This window comes from Alligator mississippiensis, chromosome 7, assembly GCF_030867095.1.
Source record: "Alligator mississippiensis isolate rAllMis1 chromosome 7, rAllMis1, whole genome shotgun sequence".
NCBI classification, from domain to species: domain Eukaryota; kingdom Metazoa; phylum Chordata; order Crocodylia; family Alligatoridae; genus Alligator; species Alligator mississippiensis.
In genome coordinates, this window is record NC_081830.1 from 9,345,588 (window position 1) to 9,367,974 (window position 22,387).

Here is a 22,387-nt window from a genome sequence, read left to right on the forward strand (position 1 = left end):
ATAGAGTTCAGCACTATTGAGTTTGGTCTTTTCTTGTTCATTTTCGTTCTAACACACTACATCTCACTCATTTTCTCACAGCTGAGAATAGAACTCAAGAGGCCTGATATTCAGACCTCATGCCACTGCTTCTTTCCACTAGGTTGGGAATAAAACCCAGGAATACTTCAGTCAAACTACTCAGGTCCCCTGCTCTAGTTCCTAAATGCCACCTTTTTCCCAGAGATGAGACATCTCTAACAATTTCAGAACATTTGTGACAATAATTCTTGTCTTTTTTTTTCTCTTTCGAATGAACTGGAGACAGATGGAATGGTCAAACCAAAGCATTGTGACAGAATTCATCACTGCTGGTTTCCCCAGCCTCCAGAAGCTGTGGCTCCCAGTTTTTTTGCTGGTCTTACTCATGTATTCAGTGACCTTAGTGGGAAACACAGTCATTATCTTCATCACCAGGATTGATCCCAGCCTCCACACACCCATGTACTATTTCCTGGGCAACTTTTCCTTTCTTGAGATCTGGTACACCTCGGTTACTGTACCCAAGATGCTTACTGATCTCCTGGCAGACAGGAAAGTGATTTCTTTCAATGGCTGCATCTCTCAGCTTTATTTCTTCCTTGCACTGGGTGCCACTGAGTGCTTCATCCTTGCAGCCATGGCTTATGATCGCTACGTAGCCATATGCCACCCTTTAAGGTACACTGCCATCATGAGCAGCATAGTGTGTATCAATCTCACTTCCTGGTCCTGGATCATCAGCTTTCTTCTTCCATTGGTACCAGTAATTCTCATCTCCAAGCTCAACTTTTGTGGCCCTAATGTGGTTGACCACTTCTTCTGTGATATTCTACCAGTGCTGCGGCTGGCTTGTGTTGATACCCACCTCAATGAGATGCTCAGCTTCTTCATCTGCTCCTCAGTGGTTGTGGCCTCCTTTGCACTGACCATGGCTTCTTATGGAAGCATCATCACCACAATCCTTCAAATCCCCTCAGCTGCAGGACAAAAGAAGGCCTTCTCTACCTGTGCCTCACATCTGACTGTGATCACCATCTTCTATGGCACGGTTTTGTTCATGTATGGCCGGCCCACCAGAAAGTTCTCCTTCAACCTGGATAAGGTGATAGCTGTGTTCTACTGTTTGGTCACTCCACTCCTAAATCCCATCATCTACAGTCTCAGGAACAAGGAGGTGAAGGAGGCATTAAGGAAAACCCTGTATGGAAAACAGGGAAGATTAAAATGACATTGAATGGGATGAAGGAAGGATGACACAGACCCAAGGGAAAAACAGGGGAAAGGGCAAGCGTTTGTTGAGTTATAAAAGGAGGTGGGGGGGAAGCTATTCTTCTAGAGTTTGTATCAGCTGTTACATTGGTCCAGGACCAGGACGGAGTTACACTGATCCAGGATCATGCATCAATGTAATTCCTTAGGCTAGATCTGGATCACAGGGGCTCCTCCTGGGCCAGATTCATGGGATCAGCTGCAGCTGTGGTGAGGCCATGTTTGTGAGGCAGAATAGAGCCATGTTGGGGCAGCAGCATGGGGGTAGGGCCAGGCAGCAGCATGGAGCCACCTTCGGTTGGCAATGTGGGCCCAGGGCTGGACAGCTGCATGAGGCTGTATTTGGATGGTGGCATGGAGCTGAGTTTGGGTGGTAGTACACATCTAGGATCCTGCTGCCCGTGGCCATATCCATCAGGGTCCAGGGATCCCAATTCTGGTGCAAACCACACTTCTCAACTTCTGGTAGTCTGCCATGGGCTGGATCCAGCATATGGGTCAAAGGGTTGACACCTTTGCCCTAAAGGTTAAAGTAGCAAGGGTTTTCTTACATGTGTATTGTTACAGAACCATGTGGCTTTAACAGTTTATTTTGCTGTCATTTGTTATGGAACAAATGTTACATCTTTCTATACAGAAATCACATATTTTATTCTTAAAGTACCTGACTGTATCAGTATTCTTCCCATGCTGGTGTCATTTCTTACTGAGTTACCTAGCATAAGGGTAACCAACCTGTGGCATGAGTGCCACAAGTGGCATGTGCACCTTCTGTGCATGGCACAAAGCAGATTAGGGAGAGGGAAGGCAGCTCAATGCAAATATGGCAAGGAGCAGAAAGCAGAAGAGAGGATTGGGTAGGGAGCACAGGGTAGAGAGCAAAGCAGAAAAGCAGATTGGGCAGGGGATCTGAGTGGTACTCATGGAGGACGTGGGACTTAATTTGTGGCACTCTTATGAAGAAGGTTGGCCTCCACTGACCTAACCCATTTAACAGTGTATAACATTTTTATATGCTGAGTACCATTCTGGGACATGTCAAATAGCTTAAAATCTTATAGATTCTCATATCATTTATTACAGCTTCTCAGCCAAGGAGGATTGAACTCATATTTTTGTATGAAATATAATTTACTAAATAAAATTCATTTTATTGGCAAATGTTTGCAGTCAACTGAACATAATGTCAGTGTACTGGATTTTTGATTTATCAACATGGATTCATAAAGAGCAGGTGATGCCTGACAAACCTGATTTCCTTCCATGATTTTTATCTTTGCATGGTTTTGGATGCTGTCTCCCATGACATGCTTATTAGTGAGCTCAGGAAATGCAGTCTGTGGAAGTAGTGCAAAGTATCTACGTAACAGGCTGAATCATCATATTCCAGGACTGTCCAATTTCTGGGCAGCTGGGAGCCACATGCAACACAAAGGATAGACCTAGGGGCTACACAGTCTGGGGATTGCCCTTCAAATCACCCCTTCTGTTTATACAGCTCAGCTCTCCCAAGCCATGTGAACAGCCCAACTCCCTTTCACTGCATGCAGCCCAGCTCCTCCTCCTGGCTACATGCATCAGGCAGGGACTGGCTCCCCACAACCATGTGCACAACCCTCCCCATCCCAGCAGCCATACACATTGCTTAGGTAGCCCATCTGCAGCACACAGCATAAGCATCCTGGCTCCCTCCTGTTCCATGTGTGCAATGCATGCAGCCCATCACACTCCCCTACTACGGGTGCAGCATGGGCAACTTAGCTCCCTCTGCTGTGCCACCCTGCACAGGAGCAGGGAGCAGAAGACATAGATCCTGTCTACCACCTCCTAGCATATAGACAGGAGCCCATGGGCCACATGTTAACAGGTTACCAGTTGACCAGCCCCAATGACACTCAATGGCTCAATATCTAATTGGGAAGAGGTATCAAGAGGATTACTCAGTGATCTGCCTCAATGGTCTACCAATCCTAGGCTCCAGAGCTGTAGCTAAAGGACGACCACTGCTATTTTGAAGCATGAGGGCACTGATACATGAGACACTCCAGGCACTTTAATTAGAAAAGCTCTCAGAGCTGCTCTAATAGAGCCCCCCAGCCCAGAGCACATGTAAAAATGCCCTGTGGCTACAGGCAACAAGCCAAGGAGCAGTGGCCTTAAATTGTAGGAAGGGTAATTGAGGAAGAACTTTCTTTCTATGAGGCTGGTTAAACACTGGAACAGGCTACCCATATAGGTTGTGGGATCTCTATCCTTGGCAGTGTTTAAGAGTAGAAGAGACAAACATTTGAATCAGATATTTTAGACAGGAATAATCCTGCCTTAAAACGGGTGGTGCTCAACCTACTTAATCATAAGGATTCACAAAATTATCTATACCTTGATAGTATATCTAGGTGTGTAGCTCATTCCTGAGCTCTTACATGTTAGGCCTTCCCCTGTGTATCTTGACAACCAGGGCAAATCAGATAAACATGCTTTGGGACTGTTTAATATCATATAAACTAGTAGATGAAGAGGAAGGGAAAGCCCTCTGCCCCCAGTCCAACAGCTTAAAGTACATATCAATCACCCAGGATATAGAAGATCCAGCCTTGTTACCTCCTCCATTTTTAGGGCCTAAATTCACACCTCCTCCTGTCCATGAAAGTATCCTAACTGCTAGCCTATAGGTTTTTCTATTTGATTCTTGCTGAAACTATTCCATTGTGCATGGAGTAATTAGCAATTTATTGGCCCGAGAAAGAGAAAATTAGCTTAGAGACTCATGTCTTTAGTCTAAAGACCACCATACTTATTTGTGTGGATGGAGATTTGATTTCTAGACCCCACAATGGAAAATAGTCAAGTAAGTTATTAAGTGAGAAAGCTGTCATTGAACAGATTATGAACAATTACATTCCAGAATAGCCTGTACCTTCCTAATAAAGGCACTGACTCATGAAGGATGACATGTAGGCCAGTTCAGGTCTCTTTAGGCAGGAGGGGAAATTGAACTAAGGTGTTATTCTTTCTGGATGAGTGGTCTAACCAGAGTTCTCATGTTGGAGTCCCATAAAATGAGGATCAGCTTCCAGAAGGGCATGTGACACTCACAAATCCTGCACAGATCCTGGTGGACAGAAAGTGAAGAGTGACACTCAGGATCATAGGTTTCATTCTGGATTTTGGAGGTAATGTGATAAATTGTTTAAACTCTGTTCCCTAATTTACCCTCCAGACCACAATTTTACCAGTTTTGTCTTATAATTCAACCCTTGCTGTTTTATTTCAGTCACAGTTTCCAGCCTTTAGGTGCCTCATCCCAGTCAAAATGTCTGTTCCCAGCCCTTTTCCTTTTCCTACTTTTCTTTGTTCCCTTCCTACCTGGGCATTGTCATTGTTCCTTTCTCTAGTTTTTTTAATCTAGTTTTTCTCTATGAGGACAGGCTGAGGGAACTGTGCTTATTTAGTTTAGATAACAGAAGACTGAGGAGGGGTTTAATAGCAGCCTTCAACTACCTGAAGGGGGTCCAATGAGGATATAGCTAGACTGTAGGCCTATGCAAAGAGGCTAGTATTCACTTCAGATTTGGATTCAGCCGATTTGGGGGACAGTGATTCGAATCACTGTCCTGATTCGATTCAGCTGAATCTGATTTGGAGATTCAGCTGCTGCCGAATCTCTGAATCTCTGAATCAGCCAGGCCAGGCCCATCCCCTGCCCCTCTCCCAGCCTGTCAATGGCTGCCCCAGTTCCCAACACTTGGGGGAAAAAAAAGCCTCGGCTCACCAGGTGCTGCTGGGCAAGGGGTGATCCCTGCTGTCCCCCACTGCCCCATGCTGCATGGAGGGCTCTGCATGAGCCCCCTGACTTCCCCTCCCTCCCCCAGCCCCCTGCATGGGTGCCCCACATGGGCCAGCTCCGGCCCTTTAAGAACCCCCCCCCCCCCCCACACACACACACACACACTCATCGCTCCTGCCAGCAGGTGTGATCCTTGCTGCCCCTCATTGCCCTGCACCACGTAGGGGCTCTGCATGAGCCTCCAAAGCCCTGAGGCTGCTGCAGGAGTGGTGAGTCCTGGGGCTTTTCTCAGCTTTATTTTTTGCTGTGGCAGATGACAGAACAAGAAGCAATGGTTTCAAGTCGGAACGAGGAAAATTTAGGTTAGATATTAAGAAACGCTCTCATTGAGGAAGGGGATAAAACACTGGAACAGGTTACTCAGAGAGGTTGTGGAATCTCCATCCTTGGCGGATTTTAATACCCAGCTAGACAAAGCCTTTGCTGGGAGGAAATAGTTGGGGCTTTACAGAAGAGTCTGGAAGCCAGGTCTCTCCCCTGCCAGAACATTCCCATCACCTTTTGAATCTGTTCAGGTGTATATAATATACTTAAATATACATTCATATTTTCATGGTTTCTAGGGTCAGAAGGGATCTTCAAGTCCAACCCCCTGCCCTGGGCAGGAATGAGTTCTGGGATTATAATACCCCATCCAGATATCTATCCAACCTCCTCTTGAAGACCCCCAAGGTAGAGGAGAGCACCACCTCCCTTGGGAGCCCATTCCAGAGCCTGGCAGCCCTAACTGTAAAGTAATGCCTCCTGATATCAAGCCTAAACCTGCTTTCAATCAATTTGTGGCCGTTATTCCTTGTTATCCCAGGTGGTGCCCAGGGGAACATAGCCTCACCTATTTTCCGCTGCTCCCTCCTGGTGAGTTTGTAGATGGCCACCAGATCCCCTCTCAGTTTCCTCTTGTGGAGGCTGAATAGATTCAGGCCCTTTATTCTATCTTCATAGGGCCTGGCCTGCTTTCCCCTGACCATGTGAGTGGCCCTCCTCTGGACCCTCTCAGTGCTAGCCACATCCTTCTTGAAGCACGGCACCCAGAACTGGATGCAGTACTCCAACTGCAGCCTGACCAGCACTGTATAGGGGGAAAAGATCACCTCCCTGGACCTGCTTGTGATGCATCTGTAGATGAATGACAAGATATAGTTAGCCTTACTGATCGCTACCTCTCATTGACGGCTTATGTCCATGCTGGAGTCAGCAATGACTCCAAGATCCCTTTCAGCCACTGCATTGACAAGAAGGGTGTTCCCCAGCCTGTAGGTGTGTTGCAGGTTCCTTCTCCCTAGGTGCAGCACCCTGCACTCATCTGCATTGAGTTCCATTCTATTCTCATCTGCCCACTGTTACGCCTCAGCTCCGTATTCTTGGGCAACCCTGGCACAGGATGCAGTCTGTCTGACTCACAAAGGACTCCCCCCCCCCCCTCCCCTCCTCTACATAAACGAAACTGATTAAGATGCAGTGAGAGACGCACCTAAAACTCTCCAGATAAGGGTGATAAGAGTGAACAACTGCCCTCGGTCTCATCTGCATCTGAGATGGAACCAGATGACCATTCATTTACATGAGAGAGGGAAAACAGAAAGCCTGAAGCAGAGACTGCAGTGAATTCTGGGACCAGAGAAGCAGGAGAGCGCTGCATGATGGGGAATCTGTGCTTCAAATGTTAATCAACCCACGTTCACACACACCCAGCTCAGCATTTATTAGACCAGTTCTAATCTGGATTTGCTAAGGACTTTTCTCCCCCCAGACACACACACACAGCTCTAAGTTTAATAGGCATCTCGGGCCGCACGTTCCCCGGTCCCAGTATGGGAGGCCTATTTAAACTTGATTGACTAAAACTCGGTTGCCGGGTTAGGGAATGCTGAGGCAAGAGACCGAGTCCGAGGGGGTACGGGCAACATTTGAACAATGGTTAAGGGTTCATCACAGCATCCAGCCTGCTGGAGCCCTAATCCCAGGTGTTGTCGTATCTTTCCCGAGACGACTGGTGGGAGTCCTCTCCACAAAAGGTTATGAGCACCCCAATAATTGCTTTAAGTCTGTTAAAAGACTATAGTAAAATCTGGAAAAGTCATGCTAAGCTCAGGCTTGTGCACAACAAGTAAAAATCCAAAATCCTGATACTGCAAGCTATCTATTGTTCCTGAAGAAACCACGAGATATCCCATCAGGATATCTGCCATCCATAGGAATCTCAAGCTGGCTCCCAAGTATTTGGGTTACTCCCTAATCTTAAGTGTTTCCTGATTATCAATCAGTTTCCTGAGATGGTCCAAACCAGATAACCCCTTGTCAATAGAAAAGACAATGATTTACACTACTGAGGGTGCTTCAAAGCAGCTGAACTGAGGGTATAAAAATCTGTAAGTGTGTGTGCTTAAAAAAAGGAGAAAAAAGAAGGAAGAAGAAGAAGCAGGAGGAAGGAGAAGGAAAGAGGAAGAAGAGGGCTCCTGTGCTGACGCCATCCCCTGTTGTTCTTGGGATGCTGGAGGAGCAGATCGTCTCTCTCTTCGAGGATTGTGCTGCGGACTGTGCCTGTCAGCTTTGCAGCCTGGGTACCGTGGACTCGGTGAGATTCCCAGCGTTCTCTCTTCTTTCTAGGCATAAACTTCTGAACCTGACCTGTATCAGTTAATCTTGAGCTAAGTTTCCCCAAATACTTAGTGAAACCAGGGTAGTATTGTCATTGTTTGTGTTTGTTTTTCTTTTGCATGTCTATTACTACTAGTACTATTATATATTTCATATGCTTAGCAATAAATAACTTTTATAGGCAAACTGGTAGTAATTGGGTATATTTTTCCTTCTCTGCTTCTTTTTCCTTCTGTGCTCTGCAGCAACGCTTCTTTTACCTATGCTAAAGATCCCTGTGAAGCCTAAATTATTGTGGGGTCTGCTCATCAAGAGGCCAAAGATTGGGATGTGCTGAGTTTGAAACACATAAGGGGATCAGCTTGTACAGGCTGATTGACCCAGTTTGACTCAGACGTGCCCTTATGAACTGAATGCTGGCCCATGAGGGTGTCAGCTGGACACCCAGCCGGATTCAGAGGGATTCTGTTTACCTGTGTGCTTGTGTTTGACTGCATTTTATTGTTGCTCTTATGAACTGATTCTTGGCATATGAGGGTGTCAGCCTGTCCATGCTGATCAGCCCGGCCAGATCAGGCGTGTCACGTTAATTTGTGTGTGTTTGTGTGTATGACTGATTTGGTGACTGGAGGAACCCAGTCCCATTGAGATTGAGTCCTGCAAGATAGCTCCACTGGGGGTGAGGGCTTGCAGAAGAGAGAAATACAGCTCCATATAGTAACACAAGAATCATATAGAATCACCAAGACCCTAGAAACTATCCCTAATAAATGAGCACACCCCAAAGTAATGGGCAAATTTGGTAACACCACCTCTGTAACCTGTCTAGATCTAGCTGGATTCTGTCCTTCCCCTCCAGTGTTCCCACTTCTCCCCACATCTTTGCGTCATCAGCGAATTTGAATAGTGTGCTTTCCATGCCCACCCCCACGTTGCTGATAAAGATATTGAATAGCACAGGCCTGAGGACCAAGCCCTGGGGAACTCCACTACCCACATCCCTCCAGGTCGAAAACAACCCATCCACCACCACTCTCTGGGTGCAGCCATCGAGCCAATTTGCCACCCATCTGACTGCATAGGCATCAATGCCACAGTCACCTAGTTTTTATTTTATGAGAATGAGGTGAGAAACAGTGTCAAACACCTTCTTGAAGTTCAGGTAGATGACATCCACCTCAACACCCGCATCCAAGGACTTTGTGACCTGGTCATAAAAGGAAACAAGGTTAGTCAGGCAGTATAAACCCATGTTGGCTGCCCCTGAGCATTACCTCCCATGCTGGGCCCCTGCAGATGTATTTTTTGATAATTTTCTCAAAGGTCTTCCCAAGGACCGAGGTGAGACTAACTGGCCTATGGTTACCTGGGTCCTCCTTTCTCTCCTTCTTGCAAATGGGGACAATATTGGCCCTTTTCCAGTCCTCTGGGACCTGGCCAGAGCACCATGAGCACTCATACAGCCATGCCAGGGGCCCTTCTATGACCTCCACCAATTCCCTCAGGACCCACGGATGAAGAGCATCTGGACCTGCTGATTTATACATGTCCAGCCCCTCCAAGAGTTACTAACTCCTGACCCTAGGCATGTTGTCGTGTCCCCTGAGCCTGTCTGTAATCCTAGTGGGGGAGTTGTCCTGGTCCGTGCTTAGAAATATGGAGGCAAAAAACTCGTTGAAGAGATCAGCTTTTTCCTTTCCTGCAATCACCAGATTACCAAGCCTGTCTTGTTGGGCCCCCACATTACCTTCTTCTTACTCCCTATGTATTTGGAAAAGGACTTTTTGTTATCCTTAATTCTGGTCGCTAGCCCTAGTTCCGTCTCTGCCTTGGCCTTCCTAACCAAGGATTGATATACTTATTATATATATTCATATACGTAATATATACATTATGCCAGAGAGAGAGAAAAACAAGTCTTATAGCCCACAGGCCAGGGAACTCACTTGAGAGCAGAAGTAGACTTTACCTTTTGGAAGCCCCAGTGGAAAGGTTCAATATCATGCTCTGGTTTTTAGTCCAAGGGTGTCAAACTCATCACACCCAGCAGAGCATATGAGTGGCATTGGCATAGGGCCAGTCTGTGCTGGATTTGCTCCACAGACCAAATTGACTACAGAATCTGTGACCCTTTGAAGTTCATATCTGAACTTGGTCAGGTCCTGAGTGTTCATGAACTTTTTACCAGATATGTTATATACACAGAGGCAACAAGAGATCTAGGTCTTTGAAAAGGGGGATACGGTCAGGATTGGGCCCCTGACCTTTGAACCACTGAGCTATGTGAGGAGGTGAGGGAATGCACCCTTTTCCATTTCTGAGGCTAACTGAGGCAATCCTTTGTTTTGGTTGACTGCATTTTGGGGCATCTAGCATTTAAAGCAACTAAGCATTCACAAGGGTTGTGTATGTCACTCACTGGAAACCGTGCATGCCCAGTTTGTGCATGTAGTTGCAAATGTTCCTCCCTGTGAAAAGAGCTATGTGGCCAGTAAAACAATTCCAGCCTGTGCATTAGTAGCTCTTTTGACATTTTTGGTACTTTGTTAATCAAAAATGCTCTGTAAACTACCAAAACTGGACGCACTTAGATGATTAGGGATGGAATACAATGCCACCTGAAGTTTCAAGGACCTATCAACATAGAGAAGATTTGAAAGTGGATCATCATCTTCCCTCTAAATGCTGAGTCCTGGAGTTAGCATGGCCTGGACCCCTTTCTAGCCTTTTGGTATTTTTAATCACTGTTTTTAGGAACATTAATAAAGGGTAGGGCATTTTGAAATTGTAGGGCTTTCCTGGCATTTACATTCCTGTAACATAGCATACTTCATACTGTAAATGTACATGCTGTAAGTGATAAGCTTTGACATAGATACCCTTCACAGATTTTGGTCACCATGTTGCTGAGAACCATTGATTTCTGGCTCATGGGGATGATGTACTTGAAAAACATGGGGTCATTCTAGAACAAGACCACTATTAAGTGGACTGCACAGCTATAATTTCTGGAAAATACAGTGTTGCTATTTCTCATAGATTCTTAAATTCATTGATTGTAAGGCTGGAAAGGACCCCGGAAGATTATCGGGTCCAGCTCTGTGCACCAAGCAGGAAAGACAACTGGGGTCAGGTGACCCCAGGGAGGTAACCGTCCAGACTCCTCTTGAAGATTTCTAGGGTAGGTGATTGCCTCACCTCTGGAGGGAGCTTATTCCACAATCTGGACACCCTGACTGTGAAGTTTTTCCTAATATTGAGCCTGCATGGTCTTTCAGGAGTTTGTGGCCATTACTCCTGGTTTTCCCCACGGGTGCCCTGGTGAACGGTTGTTCACCAAGCCCTTCATGTACCCCCCGATGTAGCCATAAGCTGCTACCAAGCCCCCTCTCAGCTTCCTCTTTTTTAGGCTGAAGAGTCCCAGGTCCCTCAGCCTTTCCTCATATAGCTTGCTGTGCAAGTCTTTGATCATATGGGTGGCTCTTCTCTGGACTCCCTCAAGCTTTACCATCTCCGTGTTAAAGTGCATCACCCGGAGCTAGCAGACAAGGTTCCTTGGGTGAATTTGATATTTTTTATTAGACCAACCCAACCCAACCCAAAGCTGGACACAATACTCCAGCTGAGGTCTCATTAATGTGGTCTCACTAATGCCAAGCAGAGCAGAAGAATCACTTCCTCATCTGTATTACTGAGTGAGGAGGCAAGGGGCAAAGGAGTGGAAATATTTTTGACCAGTTTTAGTCTTGCAGGACCATGTTTTCAAATTCCAACTTGTAAGTCCTTATGAAAATCACAGCCAAGTTTTCTGACTGGTGCAGTTAACTATTTACGTGGGACTCCACAGAAAGCAATGCCTGGGGAAAATTACTCCCAACCTTTGATAAAAATAAATATTCAAACAAAAAAGGCAAACGAAGAGCAGGATATGCTTAATCATGTTTTTATTGAACCACCTGTGTAGTCTGGAGACATAGTAGACAAGCTGTGAGGCACAAAGGGCCCATTTTCATGACTGCAACAGAGGACAATGTTAGGTAGAACTATTACCTTTTTATCCTATTATGTGCAGGGAAGTAGTATCACTGGAAAGGAAATTTATGGATCAAAAAGAAATGATAAGAAATAGATGCACACCAAATAGAGAACACTTAAAGTAGATTCATAGCACCCTAATCTAACTTTGACAATTTCTCCATTAGTGTTCTTACCTTCTGTTCAAAGCAGCTCAACATTTCTATAATTTAACATACTCTTGTAGAAAACAGTGATACTTAATACATGCATACCTATACATAAATACATACCAAATACATTGTGTTACCCCCTCAAAAAAAAAAAAAAATCCAGCCCCACAGCACTTTTACCTGCCAAGGGCAGGGAGTCGGACTTGATCCAAAGAGGTCCCTTCTGACCCTAGTATCTATGAATCTATTAATTTCAATTAGCTGTTCTTTGTGGTTCCACAGTATAATATAGTTATAAACGTAGGGTTGAGGAGAGACAGGAGGAGGAAGATTAAGAAGAACAGGAGATAAAATGGAGAAAAATATAGCAGGATCAGAAAAAAAGCAGGGATGATAAAGAAAGGAGAAGTACATGGCAGTAAAAAAGATATGGTTAAGGAAGAAGCTAACTAAGATAAGGTGGTGGAAAGCACAGTAGCAACAGGTAGAGATTGTTAATTGAAATGGAGAGAAATAATAATAATAGACAACAAACTAATGAAAAACTAAATGATGATGATGACAATAATAAGGATGAAGAATAGGAAGTAGAATATTCATTAATAGAAGATGACAGCCAGAAAGGGGAAATATACTATGATAATGGATAAAAGCTCCGGGTTTTCCAGAGGTTCTGAGATATTGCCAGGGAGAATGATTTTGCAGTGGCCAGGGCTACTTGCATCGCCCCTCTATATAGTCTTTGGAAATTAGATTGTGGGGGTGGGGAGGGAAGGTATTTACAGCTGGATCTCAACAATAAATGGTGATCCTCTTTGATGGCAAGGGAGAAGAAGAATAGCAGCACCAGAGGAAGGAAAAGAAATGTATGACATTTGTTCACATGCTCTCCAGCACATTTCTCAAAGCTGTCTTTACATCTTTGTTCCGCAGAGTATAAATGATGGGGTTTAACATTGGTGTCAAGATACTATATAATGCTGAGACTACCCTGGCAGTACTGGGTGTGTAGCTTGAACTGGGTCTTAGGTAGGTGAAAATACAACTTACATAGTAGAGGATGACTACAGTGAGATGGGAGGAACAGGTGGAGAATGCTCTCCTCTTCCCTTGGGAGGAAGGGATTTTCAGTACAGTTGAGAGGATATATGTGTATGACAGAAGGATGCAGAAAAAGGGTGTCCAGGCAATGAAGAGACCAATGGTGAGGAGCAGGATTTTGTTGAGAGAGGTGTCCCCACATGACAGCTCAAGCAGTGGTGGGATATCGCAGTAGAAGTAGTCCAAGCGGTTGTTCCCACAGAAGGGTAGCTGGAAGGCAAAGGTGGTGTGTACTGCAGAGTTCAGGAAACCACTTAACCAGGAAGCAGCTGCCAGCTGGAAGCAAATGCTTTTGCTGACAACTACGGTGTAACGTAGCGGGTTGCAAATTGCAACATAGCGATCGAAAGCCATTGCTGCCAGCAGGAGGCATTCTGTGCCCACAAAGGAGAAGAAAAAGTAGAGCTGCATCACACAGCCCATGTAAGAAATGTTGGTCCTTTTTGAGAGGAGGTGAACCAACATTTGAGGGATGGTGGTGGTGGTATAGCAGATATCCAGGAAAGCAAGGTTGCCAAGGAAAAAATACATGGGGGTATGAAGTTTTTCTTCCAGCAAGGTAATAGTGATAATGAAGATGTTCCCCAGGAGTGTGAAGAGGTAAGCAAACAAAAAGGCACTGAAAAGCAAGAGTTGCACTTGTGGAAGGCTGATCCCCAGGATGATGAACTCCACCAAGGTGGTTTGGTTTCTTATATCCATGTGTTAACTTTCATTATATTTCTGCCATGGGAAGATGAATTTCATAAAATATGTATCAAATGATTTGAGGGCAAATAAACCCTTGATACTAATTTTGGATTGGATAAATATGTATTAGAATGGTCAGCTTGAAGTATATTAAACCATAACGTAGAGGATTTCTAGTGGGAGGGGGGCATATCTTAAACACTCAGATAGTGTGATGATGAAGGTGATATACAATAATACCTAGACCTTACACAATGATTGCGATCGCAGACTCAAGCTAAAGTATAAAAGTAGTAGAGCTCAGTATTCTCATGGGGAAACCAGACAGAGAGAACTGAAGTGATTGGCTTGTTGCCACAGCATGGGTCTGTGAGCAAGTCTTTGAGCATCTCATCTCCTGATTACAATCAACTGTCCCTTCAGCCAGGAGTCATGGCTCTTTACTTTCCCAAAACTGTTTGAAGTGAATGCAAGTCTTTCATAAGGTCTTCATTCAGGTTCTTCATTCAGGTCACTAGCACTGCATTGAGACAGAAAGAAAGAAACTGGAACATACTGAGTAGGATGTAGATGTAGATCTTTAGGACACCTTATAATGCTTTCTCAGTCTAAATTGTCATATGCTAAGCATCATTCAAATAGGTTAAGGGAAATACAGTCGAAGAAAATGGTGATAGGAAAGAAAACTTCACAGACAGAACAACTTTAGAAGCAGGATAAAAGTGAGAGAACCTTATGAATAGGTGAGAGGTGATGAGCAGGGATCTTGGGTTTTTCTGATTAAAAAAACCTAAACAATTTTTGGATATAAAAAAGTAACTCCAAATCCACATTTTCCATGATTAAAATGAAATGCCTCTCTCTCTCTCTGTCTGTCTAGATAGATAGGTATATATATATATATGTATATGTACACACACATACATATACATACACATATATACATACATGTACATATACACACACACACACACACATATATATGGGGATTTTTTTTTTAAGTTAAGGAATGATTAGCTCTGACACATTTAGAATTAGAACAGTAGAAAATTAGGGTGGAAAGGGACGTCAGGACATAATTTAGTCCAACCCCCTGATCAAACCAACCCCAACTATCTCAGCCCTGGCAAAGCTTTTTGGGCCAATCCTCCAATTTGTCAAGGTCTCTCTGAAGCCTATCCCTACCCTTCAGTGTATCCACTATTGCCCCCAGCTTGGTGTCGTCTGCAAACTTGCTAAGGGTGCACTCCATCCTATCTTCCAGGTCATTGATGAAGATATTGAATAAAACCAGCCCCAGGACCAACCCCTAGACCACTCCACTTGATCCTGGTTACCAACTAGACATAAGTTTTTAATTACTACCCTCTGAGCCCCACAACCCAGCAAGTTTTCTGTTCACCTTACAGTCCATTCATCTAACCCGTACTTCCTTAGCTTGCCTGCAGGAATGTTGTGGGAGACCATATCAAAAGCCCTGCTAAAGTCAAGATGTATCATATCCACTGCTCTTCCCACATCCACAGAATCAGTCATCTTGTCATAGAAAGCAATCAGGTTGGTCAAACATGACCTTGGTGAACCCATGCTGACTAATCACCTTCTCCTCCTCCAAGTGCTTAGAAATGGATTCGTTCAGGATGTGCTCCACAATCTTTCCAGAGACTGAGGTGAGGCTGACCAGTTTGTACAGAAACTCTTTTTTCCATGTCTTGAAGATGGAAAGCCAGTTCTGGGTGCTGCACTTCAAGAGGGATGTAGAAAACTGGGAGCAGGTCCAGAGAAGGACCACTCACATGATCAGGGGGCAGCAGGGCAGACCCTACAAGGAGAGGCTACGGGACCTGAACCTGTTCAGTCTCCACAAGAGAAGGTTGAAGGGGGGAACTAGTGGCCTGTTACAAACTAGTCAGAGAGGACCAGCAGGCACTGGGAGAGTCCCTGTTGCCCCGAGCACTCCCAGGAGTGACAAGAAATAACGGTCACAAGCTGGCAGAGGGTAGATTCAGGCTAGACATCAGGAGGCGCTACTTCACTGTCAGGGCGGCTAGGATCTGAAACCAACTTCCAAGAGAAGTGGTGCTGGCTCCTACCCTGGGGGTCTTTAAGAGGAGGTTAGATGAACACCTTGCCAGGGTCATTTGACCCCAGTGCTCTTTCCTGCCATGGCAGGGGGTCAGACTTGATGATCTGCTCAGGTCCCTTCCAACCCTACCAGCGATGAAACTATGAGAAAATAATTATCACCTTTCTTGCAGAATTTGACATACTTCTCTATAAATAGAGAGAAATTAATATGGCTCCTCCAGCAAACAGCTTCATAGCTAGTAAACTGTCTTGCAATTTTTGCTTACGAGGCTGAAGTGATCAGAGCTAAACATCCTTTAGTGTTGATGTGACTGATAACCTTTATCACTATATTTGTTTTTTACTCTTTCAATTGTGGACCTATGCAAACATGTTTATAGATTCATGATCTGATTTATCACTATATTTGTACTTGATTATGTTAATTCTAGGAGTAGAAATAATGTTATTATAATGGCTGGCCCTATTTTATTATCATATTTGCATTTGTGTTATTTATGTTTAAATTTATATTACGGCTGTATGTCTGTTATGTTGTTTTCAAGAGCATGGCTTTTAGCCAGAATCCTTAATACATTAAAATAGAATTGAATTAAATAGCTTTAAAGAACAACAAGCAGCAGCAGCAGCCCAGGATTAAATAGGTGACATTATACTAAAAAACTCATACCCAAGGCCAGATCCTTACCCGATGTAAATCACTGTAGGTGCATGCTTACTACCAAGGTATGTGATGCATCAAATTCAGTTGAGCTATAAACGATTGATTTCAGTTAAAAACTACCCTGGGCAATTATTTCCAGAAATACTAAACTTTACTAAATAGATCAGTAAAATTATTGTCAATTAATCGGAGAAAGTGTTTGAAGAGAGAAGAGTAGCTTTTGGTTGAAAATTCAGTTCTGGGGGATTTGGGTTTTCAATAGGAGAAGGAAAACATTTTTACAGAAAAAAAGTAATCAACTTTACTTACCAGTGAGAGAAACTGATGTAATGAATTCAGCAAAATTCACAATGGTGTATTATCACTGCTTTATGCCTATATTTATCTATGCTTACATCCATTGGGATATTTTTCCCTAGAGCATCTTTTCTAAATCCCGCTCTTGTGAGGCAGTGGGAAGGATGACATAATCAGTCCAAACAGTTTCCTGCACATGGTCAGTATTATAAAATTATGAATAAATAATGGTTTTGTGTAAGAGTCAGAACATCCCGTGGTGCAAGTCAGCACAAGTCATAGGTGTAGAACACATAGGACTAAATTAGTGAGTTCAAGTCCTCACTATCACAGGCCACCACAGCATATTATACCACTAATAAAAATAATAAAGTTCAATTTAAAACTAGGATCCCACTACTTCTTTTGAAGGCTGTTCCAGTACCAGATTTCCCTGATAGTTAGAGATACTCAAGGGCCTTTAAACTCTTTTAAGTTATGTCTACACAACTTCTTCGATGTATCTGAGGTGAACCCTCCTACTGCCTCACCCTGAACCTGCCCCATCTATCCACTCCTGCTCTTACGCATCCAGGCTGAAAAGGCAGCAGTGAGGCAGCTCAGATGATACCTGGGGGCTTGCGAGCATTCTGGATCATAGACATGAAAGGACACCTAAGGAGTGGTTTCCCAGTTTCAGATGTGATGTGTGTATTAGATGATCCAAGCTAGGACTCACTAAGCCCAATTACAGATTCTGGGGGAAGCCTCCCTAATTAGCAGATAGATAATATCAAGTAGGCCTGTGCGAATAGGCATCTATTCGATTTGGCTTCAGAACCGGGTGCTTCAGATGCCAGTGGTCCAATCCGGAGCTCTGGATCGGTTTTCCACTTTGATTTGGCTGAAGCCTAAAAAAGCCAGCACTTCAATATGGAAATGATGCTTTGCTGTCCAAAGCATCTGAATCTTCTCCAGATCCGACACACGGTCTGAAGCCTTGCACAGGCCTAATATCAAGGTGTGGCAGGTAAAGAAAGAAAGGGTTAGCACAAGCAGGTGGGTGGGATGTCCTCAGATGCGGGGGGCATAGAGTTGGAGCTCACAAATCCATAACCTATATTCCAGCAAAAGCGTATCTTCTGTAACTCTCTCTTCTTTTACTTCACCATCAGTTGTGGCATCTGGCAGATGTATATTAAGGGTATGGCACTAGATTTAATGAACAGTTACACTGACCTTCTTGGTTCTTAACTCCAGAAAATTCCAGTCAATGCATAAAAACTTTTAGAAATGGATAGAAGTAGGCCTGGGGATCAACTTTTACATAAAGATGGAAGTAGACCTGGGGATCAATAATGGCATTTTCAGAAGTGCGTGAGTTAGGACCACAAATCCGATATTTTCCATGTGTCAGGTTTTCAGGTTGTAGCTGTATTGGTTTAGAGGCAAAAGGAATCAGAACTTGTGGTAGAGGGGATATCTTTTATTAGATCAGCCAGATTTTTGCAAAAAAAAATCTTTAATTGAGACAATCATTTTAATGATTTTCCATGATACTTTTGTTCCCATTCCCACTGACTATTTTTAAAAATCCCACCCTAAAATATGTTGTCTTCTAGATTACATCACCACCAACAACTTCCACAAAAATATTCCAACAGATTTATGGTAGCAATAGAAGATCTTCTCTTCTCTCTGTGTGTCTTGGTTTGACTAATTTGAAAGGTGGATAAAAGGATGGCTTACCCAAGAGAGTCATAAGAAATAAACAAATGGGGAAAAATCCTTTTTGAAATTATGTTATCAATCAGATTAAAAAACAGGGAATAGACACATTAGTTATTTACCTCACTGATTTTTTGAGGCATTCTTTGCAAAAAAATGCAGACGGAAGAGTCTGATATACTTTGAAATCTACAGGCATACTTGATCTGTATGTGATGGTTTCTGAAATCCTAGAAGCTTACCATTTCATGGGATAGGAGAGGAGGGAAATCATTATGTTTGCATTGACATTAATTATTCAACAAGAAAATGTTATTAGTATGAGTCTTTCATATAGGGCAGATACTGTAGAATAGTTCATTTTAATATGACAAGTAGGAACAACAGAACAAAAGTAAAAAAATGATATGAAAAATGAGGCTGAGATCTTCAAAGATAAATTAGTAGCACTTTAGCAACTAGGGCACTTTTCAGAACCTGGTGGGTATTTATATCCATCTTTATGTGCCTACAGCCCTTTAAATATTAGGACCTCTATGGCTCAACTCTTGCAGTTTCAAAATGAGGAAAATAGCACTTCTGAACTCCTACCCATAAGGAAAGGTATAGTAGAGAGATATGTGCATGTTAAACTATTGAGGGACAGATGAAGTACCAAATTCTTCCTCACTTTCCAGGCCTTAATGAAACTTTCATACAATTTGGATGCTGTTTCCACTTGTGTAGTTAGTTTTCATGCTCAGAGTCTTGTACTAGGACCCAGAAAGGAAAAGAATTTCTGAATAATATGCATAAAATTGTACACTTTTAAACTTAAGTCACAAAAAATCCACATCTAGTGAGTACTTGATGCTGAGCAAACAGGAAAGTCCTCATGCCTCTTCCACTAATAGCCCAGTAAAGTGATTTTCATCCTTTTTCAGACTCAAGGCACCCTGGGATAGACTCAAGGAACTCCTTGAAAACTGCCAGCTCTTTTTTTCCTACTTTTTTAGTACAGAAAAATAATGGAACAGTTTTTCTGTTGCAAAGAACTCAGAAAGACTACAGGTATAGATTTCTATTTCAAATCTCTGGGTTTATCTTGCAAATCATGTTTGCACACCACTCCACAGCATCCTTTAAAGTATCTCAGAGCACCTCAAATACCATAAGCTGTTTTTTTCAGTAGCTTTTTGCCTTAAAATGTCCCTCTTTTAGAAGCTTTGCCTCAAAATATCAAAATATTACAGTTTTCAGAGATTTTCAGGCAATCATATAAACTCGTTTGATGTTATTGTCAGTTCCCAGTCCAATTTTACTTAATTTTTTTGTAGAGCTGTTTAGTTGCATTTTGGTGAGGATCCTTGCTCTAAAAAGTAGCATACCCAATGATACATACATATATATGTAGATGCACACACACAGACCTTGATAGATAACTTTATTCTCACCATCCCTCAAAATGTAACACCAGGAAAAATCTAAATTTTAGTTTGCTATTGTTAATGTTTTCACACTATAATATATTTATAATTGTTTGGTGAAGAGGAAGGAGGAGGAGGGAGAAGACTAAAAGAGAAGGGTAAAATGGAGAAAAACTAGCAGCAACAGAAAAAGCAGAGATGATAAAGAAAGAAGAATTAGGCAATGAAAATAATTATTTTAAGGAAGAAGACGAGCAAAAGATGGTAGAGAATGATGCAGAAAAAGATGGAGATTGCAATCATGAAGAAAAGAAACAGAGACAGCACAATCTGATTGTCAACATCTTTGATTTGTTCAAGGGGAAGAAGAAACAGCATCATCAGTACAGGAAGAAAAACAGACTGGGAAAAACTACTCTGATAATTGTTAAGTAGATGATGACAAGGGAGAGGAATAACAACAGTCCAAGAAATAAAGGAGTAACAGAGAGAAAACATTAATTCACAGCTGACATATGAGTTTTCTCAAGGCTTCCTTCACATCTTTGTTCCGCAGGGTATAAATGATGGGGTTTAACATTGGTGTCAGGGTACTATACAACACTGAGATCTGCTTGGCACTGCCTGGTGTGTAGCTTGAACTGGGTCTCAGGTAAGTGAAGATAGAGCTTCCATAGTAGAGGATGACCACAGTGAGATGGGATGAACAGGTGGAGAATGCTTTCCTCTTCCCTTGCGAGGAAGGGATTTTCAGGATGGTTGAGAGAATATAGGTGTATGACAGAAGGATGCAGAAAAAGGGTGTCCAGGCAATGAAGAGACCAATGGAGAGTAGCAGGATTTTGTTCAGAGAGGTGTCCCCACACGACAGCTCAAGCAGTGGTGGGATATCGCAGTAGAAGTAGTCCAAGCGGTTGTTCCCACAGAAGGGTAGCTGGAAGGTAAAGGTGGTGTGTACTGCAGAGTTCAGGAAACCACTTAACCAAGAAGCAGCTGCTAGCAGCAAGCAAATGCTTTTCCTTATGACTACCGTGTAACGTAGCGGGTTGCAAATTGCAACGTAGCGATCGAAGGCCATTGCTGCCAGCAGGAGGCATTCTGTGCCCACAAAGGAGAAGAAGAAGTACAGCTGCACCACGCAGCCCATGTAAGAAATGTTGGTCCTTTTTGAGAGGAGGTGAACCAACATCTGAGGGATGGTGGTGGTAGTATAGCAGATATCCAGGAAGGAGAGGTTGCCAAGGAAAAAATACATGGGGGTATGAAGATTTTGGTCCAGAAAAGAAACAATCATAATGAAGATGTTCCCCAGGAGTGTGAAGAGGTAAATAAGCAAAAGTCCAGTGAAAATCAACAGCTGGATTTGCTGAAGGCTAGCAAATCCCAAGACTATGAACTCCACCAAGGTGGTTTGATTTCTTATATCCATGTGTTAACTTGAATGGGTATTGCTGCCATGTGAAGAGGTGGGTAATAAATAAAATCGTTAAACCAATTTAAGTAGTACCAATAAGCATATAAAATTAAATATGAACCAAATTTTCTTGCATATAACACATCCCTAACTATATCACATAACATATTTTTCAAAAGGCCCAAGAAGGAAATATATATATATTACTTTGGAGGTTGGGTAAGTACCAGAGTTCTGGGGTCCCTCAGGCTGGGGGCCATGCACTGAGGCTGGGGCCACACATTAGGGATGGGTGCAGCTCACTAGGGCTAGGGGCTACCCACTGGGTTTTGCCCAATCTGACATGCTGTGCAGCGGGGCCCAATCCAGGATGGCTGCACCAGGGCCATGTGGCAGGACTCAATCCAGCATGCTGAACCTCGGTCTGTGTGCTGGGGCTTGATTCAGCACACCAGCTCTGGGACAGCATGATGGGTCTGAGTGTGTGCACTGAATAGGAGGCCACACACTGAGTCGCAGATTGTGCACTGGCTCAGGGTCCACGTGTTGAGTCTGGGGTAATTTGCTGAGTTGTATCCAGTGCACCAAGTCCAGTCATAGACCAACCCCATACAACATCCCAGTTTAATGTGTGGCTGGGGAGGAGAGCTCCCCACAAGTCCAGAAATTTGACATGGGGTGAGGGAGAGGAGGGAACAGTGGCAGCATTAATTGCCATGGGTCCCAGAACTGTGGCATTTAACACTGCCACCACTGTGTCCCTTCCCCATACACATTTTCAGGCCCATGGAGCCCTTTTCCTTGCATATAGTGTGCACCCAAGTCTTCCCCAGCTGGTTCTGGAAGAAAAGGTGTAGGTTATATGTTAAAAAAAGATTTATTTGAATATTTTTCTTGAAACCTACTACTACAACATAGGATTTTTTAGGGGAGTGTTGGAGACACTCAGACACTGTGATAACAGAGTTCTTGTAGTAATACTTAGCCTTTACACAGTGTTTTTCATTCCTCAGACTGAATCCAAAAGACAAAAGAAGTACAGCTCAATATCCCCTTGGGGAAATAAAGCACAGGGAAGTTAAGTGACCTACTCACTGC

The 22,387-nt window shown here is 43.5% G+C and overlaps 3 protein-coding genes across 3 annotated transcripts; 1 reads left to right on the forward strand and 2 right to left on the reverse strand.

The window, feature by feature from the left end:
- Positions 1 to 307: 307 nt before the first annotated feature.
- Positions 308 to 1,249, forward strand: LOC102571609 (olfactory receptor 6N1). Its single transcript, XM_006277324.1, has one exon. The coding sequence runs from the start codon at positions 308 to 310 to the stop codon at positions 1,247 to 1,249; it is 942 nt and encodes a 313-aa protein (XP_006277386.1).
- An 11,552-nt stretch (positions 1,250 to 12,801) lies between these two features.
- Positions 12,802 to 13,725, reverse strand: LOC106738450 (olfactory receptor 5V1-like). Its single transcript, XM_019486157.1, has one exon. It carries the CDS (start codon positions 13,723 to 13,725, stop codon positions 12,802 to 12,804), a length of 924 nt encoding a protein of 307 aa, XP_019341702.1.
- Positions 13,726 to 20,377: 6,652 nt separating this feature from the next.
- LOC102558259 (olfactory receptor 5V1-like) lies at positions 20,378 to 21,304 on the reverse strand. The gene has a single exon (XM_006265668.2). The coding sequence runs from the start codon at positions 21,302 to 21,304 to the stop codon at positions 20,378 to 20,380; it is 927 nt and encodes a 308-aa protein (XP_006265730.2).
- Positions 21,305 to 22,387: the final 1,083 nt, after the last annotated feature.

Excerpts from the sequence above, each read along its gene's own strand:
- LOC102571609 (XM_006277324.1), top strand. The coding sequence starts at position 308 with ATGGAATGGTCAAACCAAAGCATTGTGACAGAATTCATCACTGCTGGT.
- LOC106738450 (XM_019486157.1), bottom strand. The coding sequence starts at position 13,725 with ATGGATATAAGAAACCAAACCACCTTGGTGGAGTTCATCATCCTGGGG.
- LOC102558259 (XM_006265668.2), bottom strand. The coding sequence starts at position 21,304 with ATGGATATAAGAAATCAAACCACCTTGGTGGAGTTCATAGTCTTGGGA.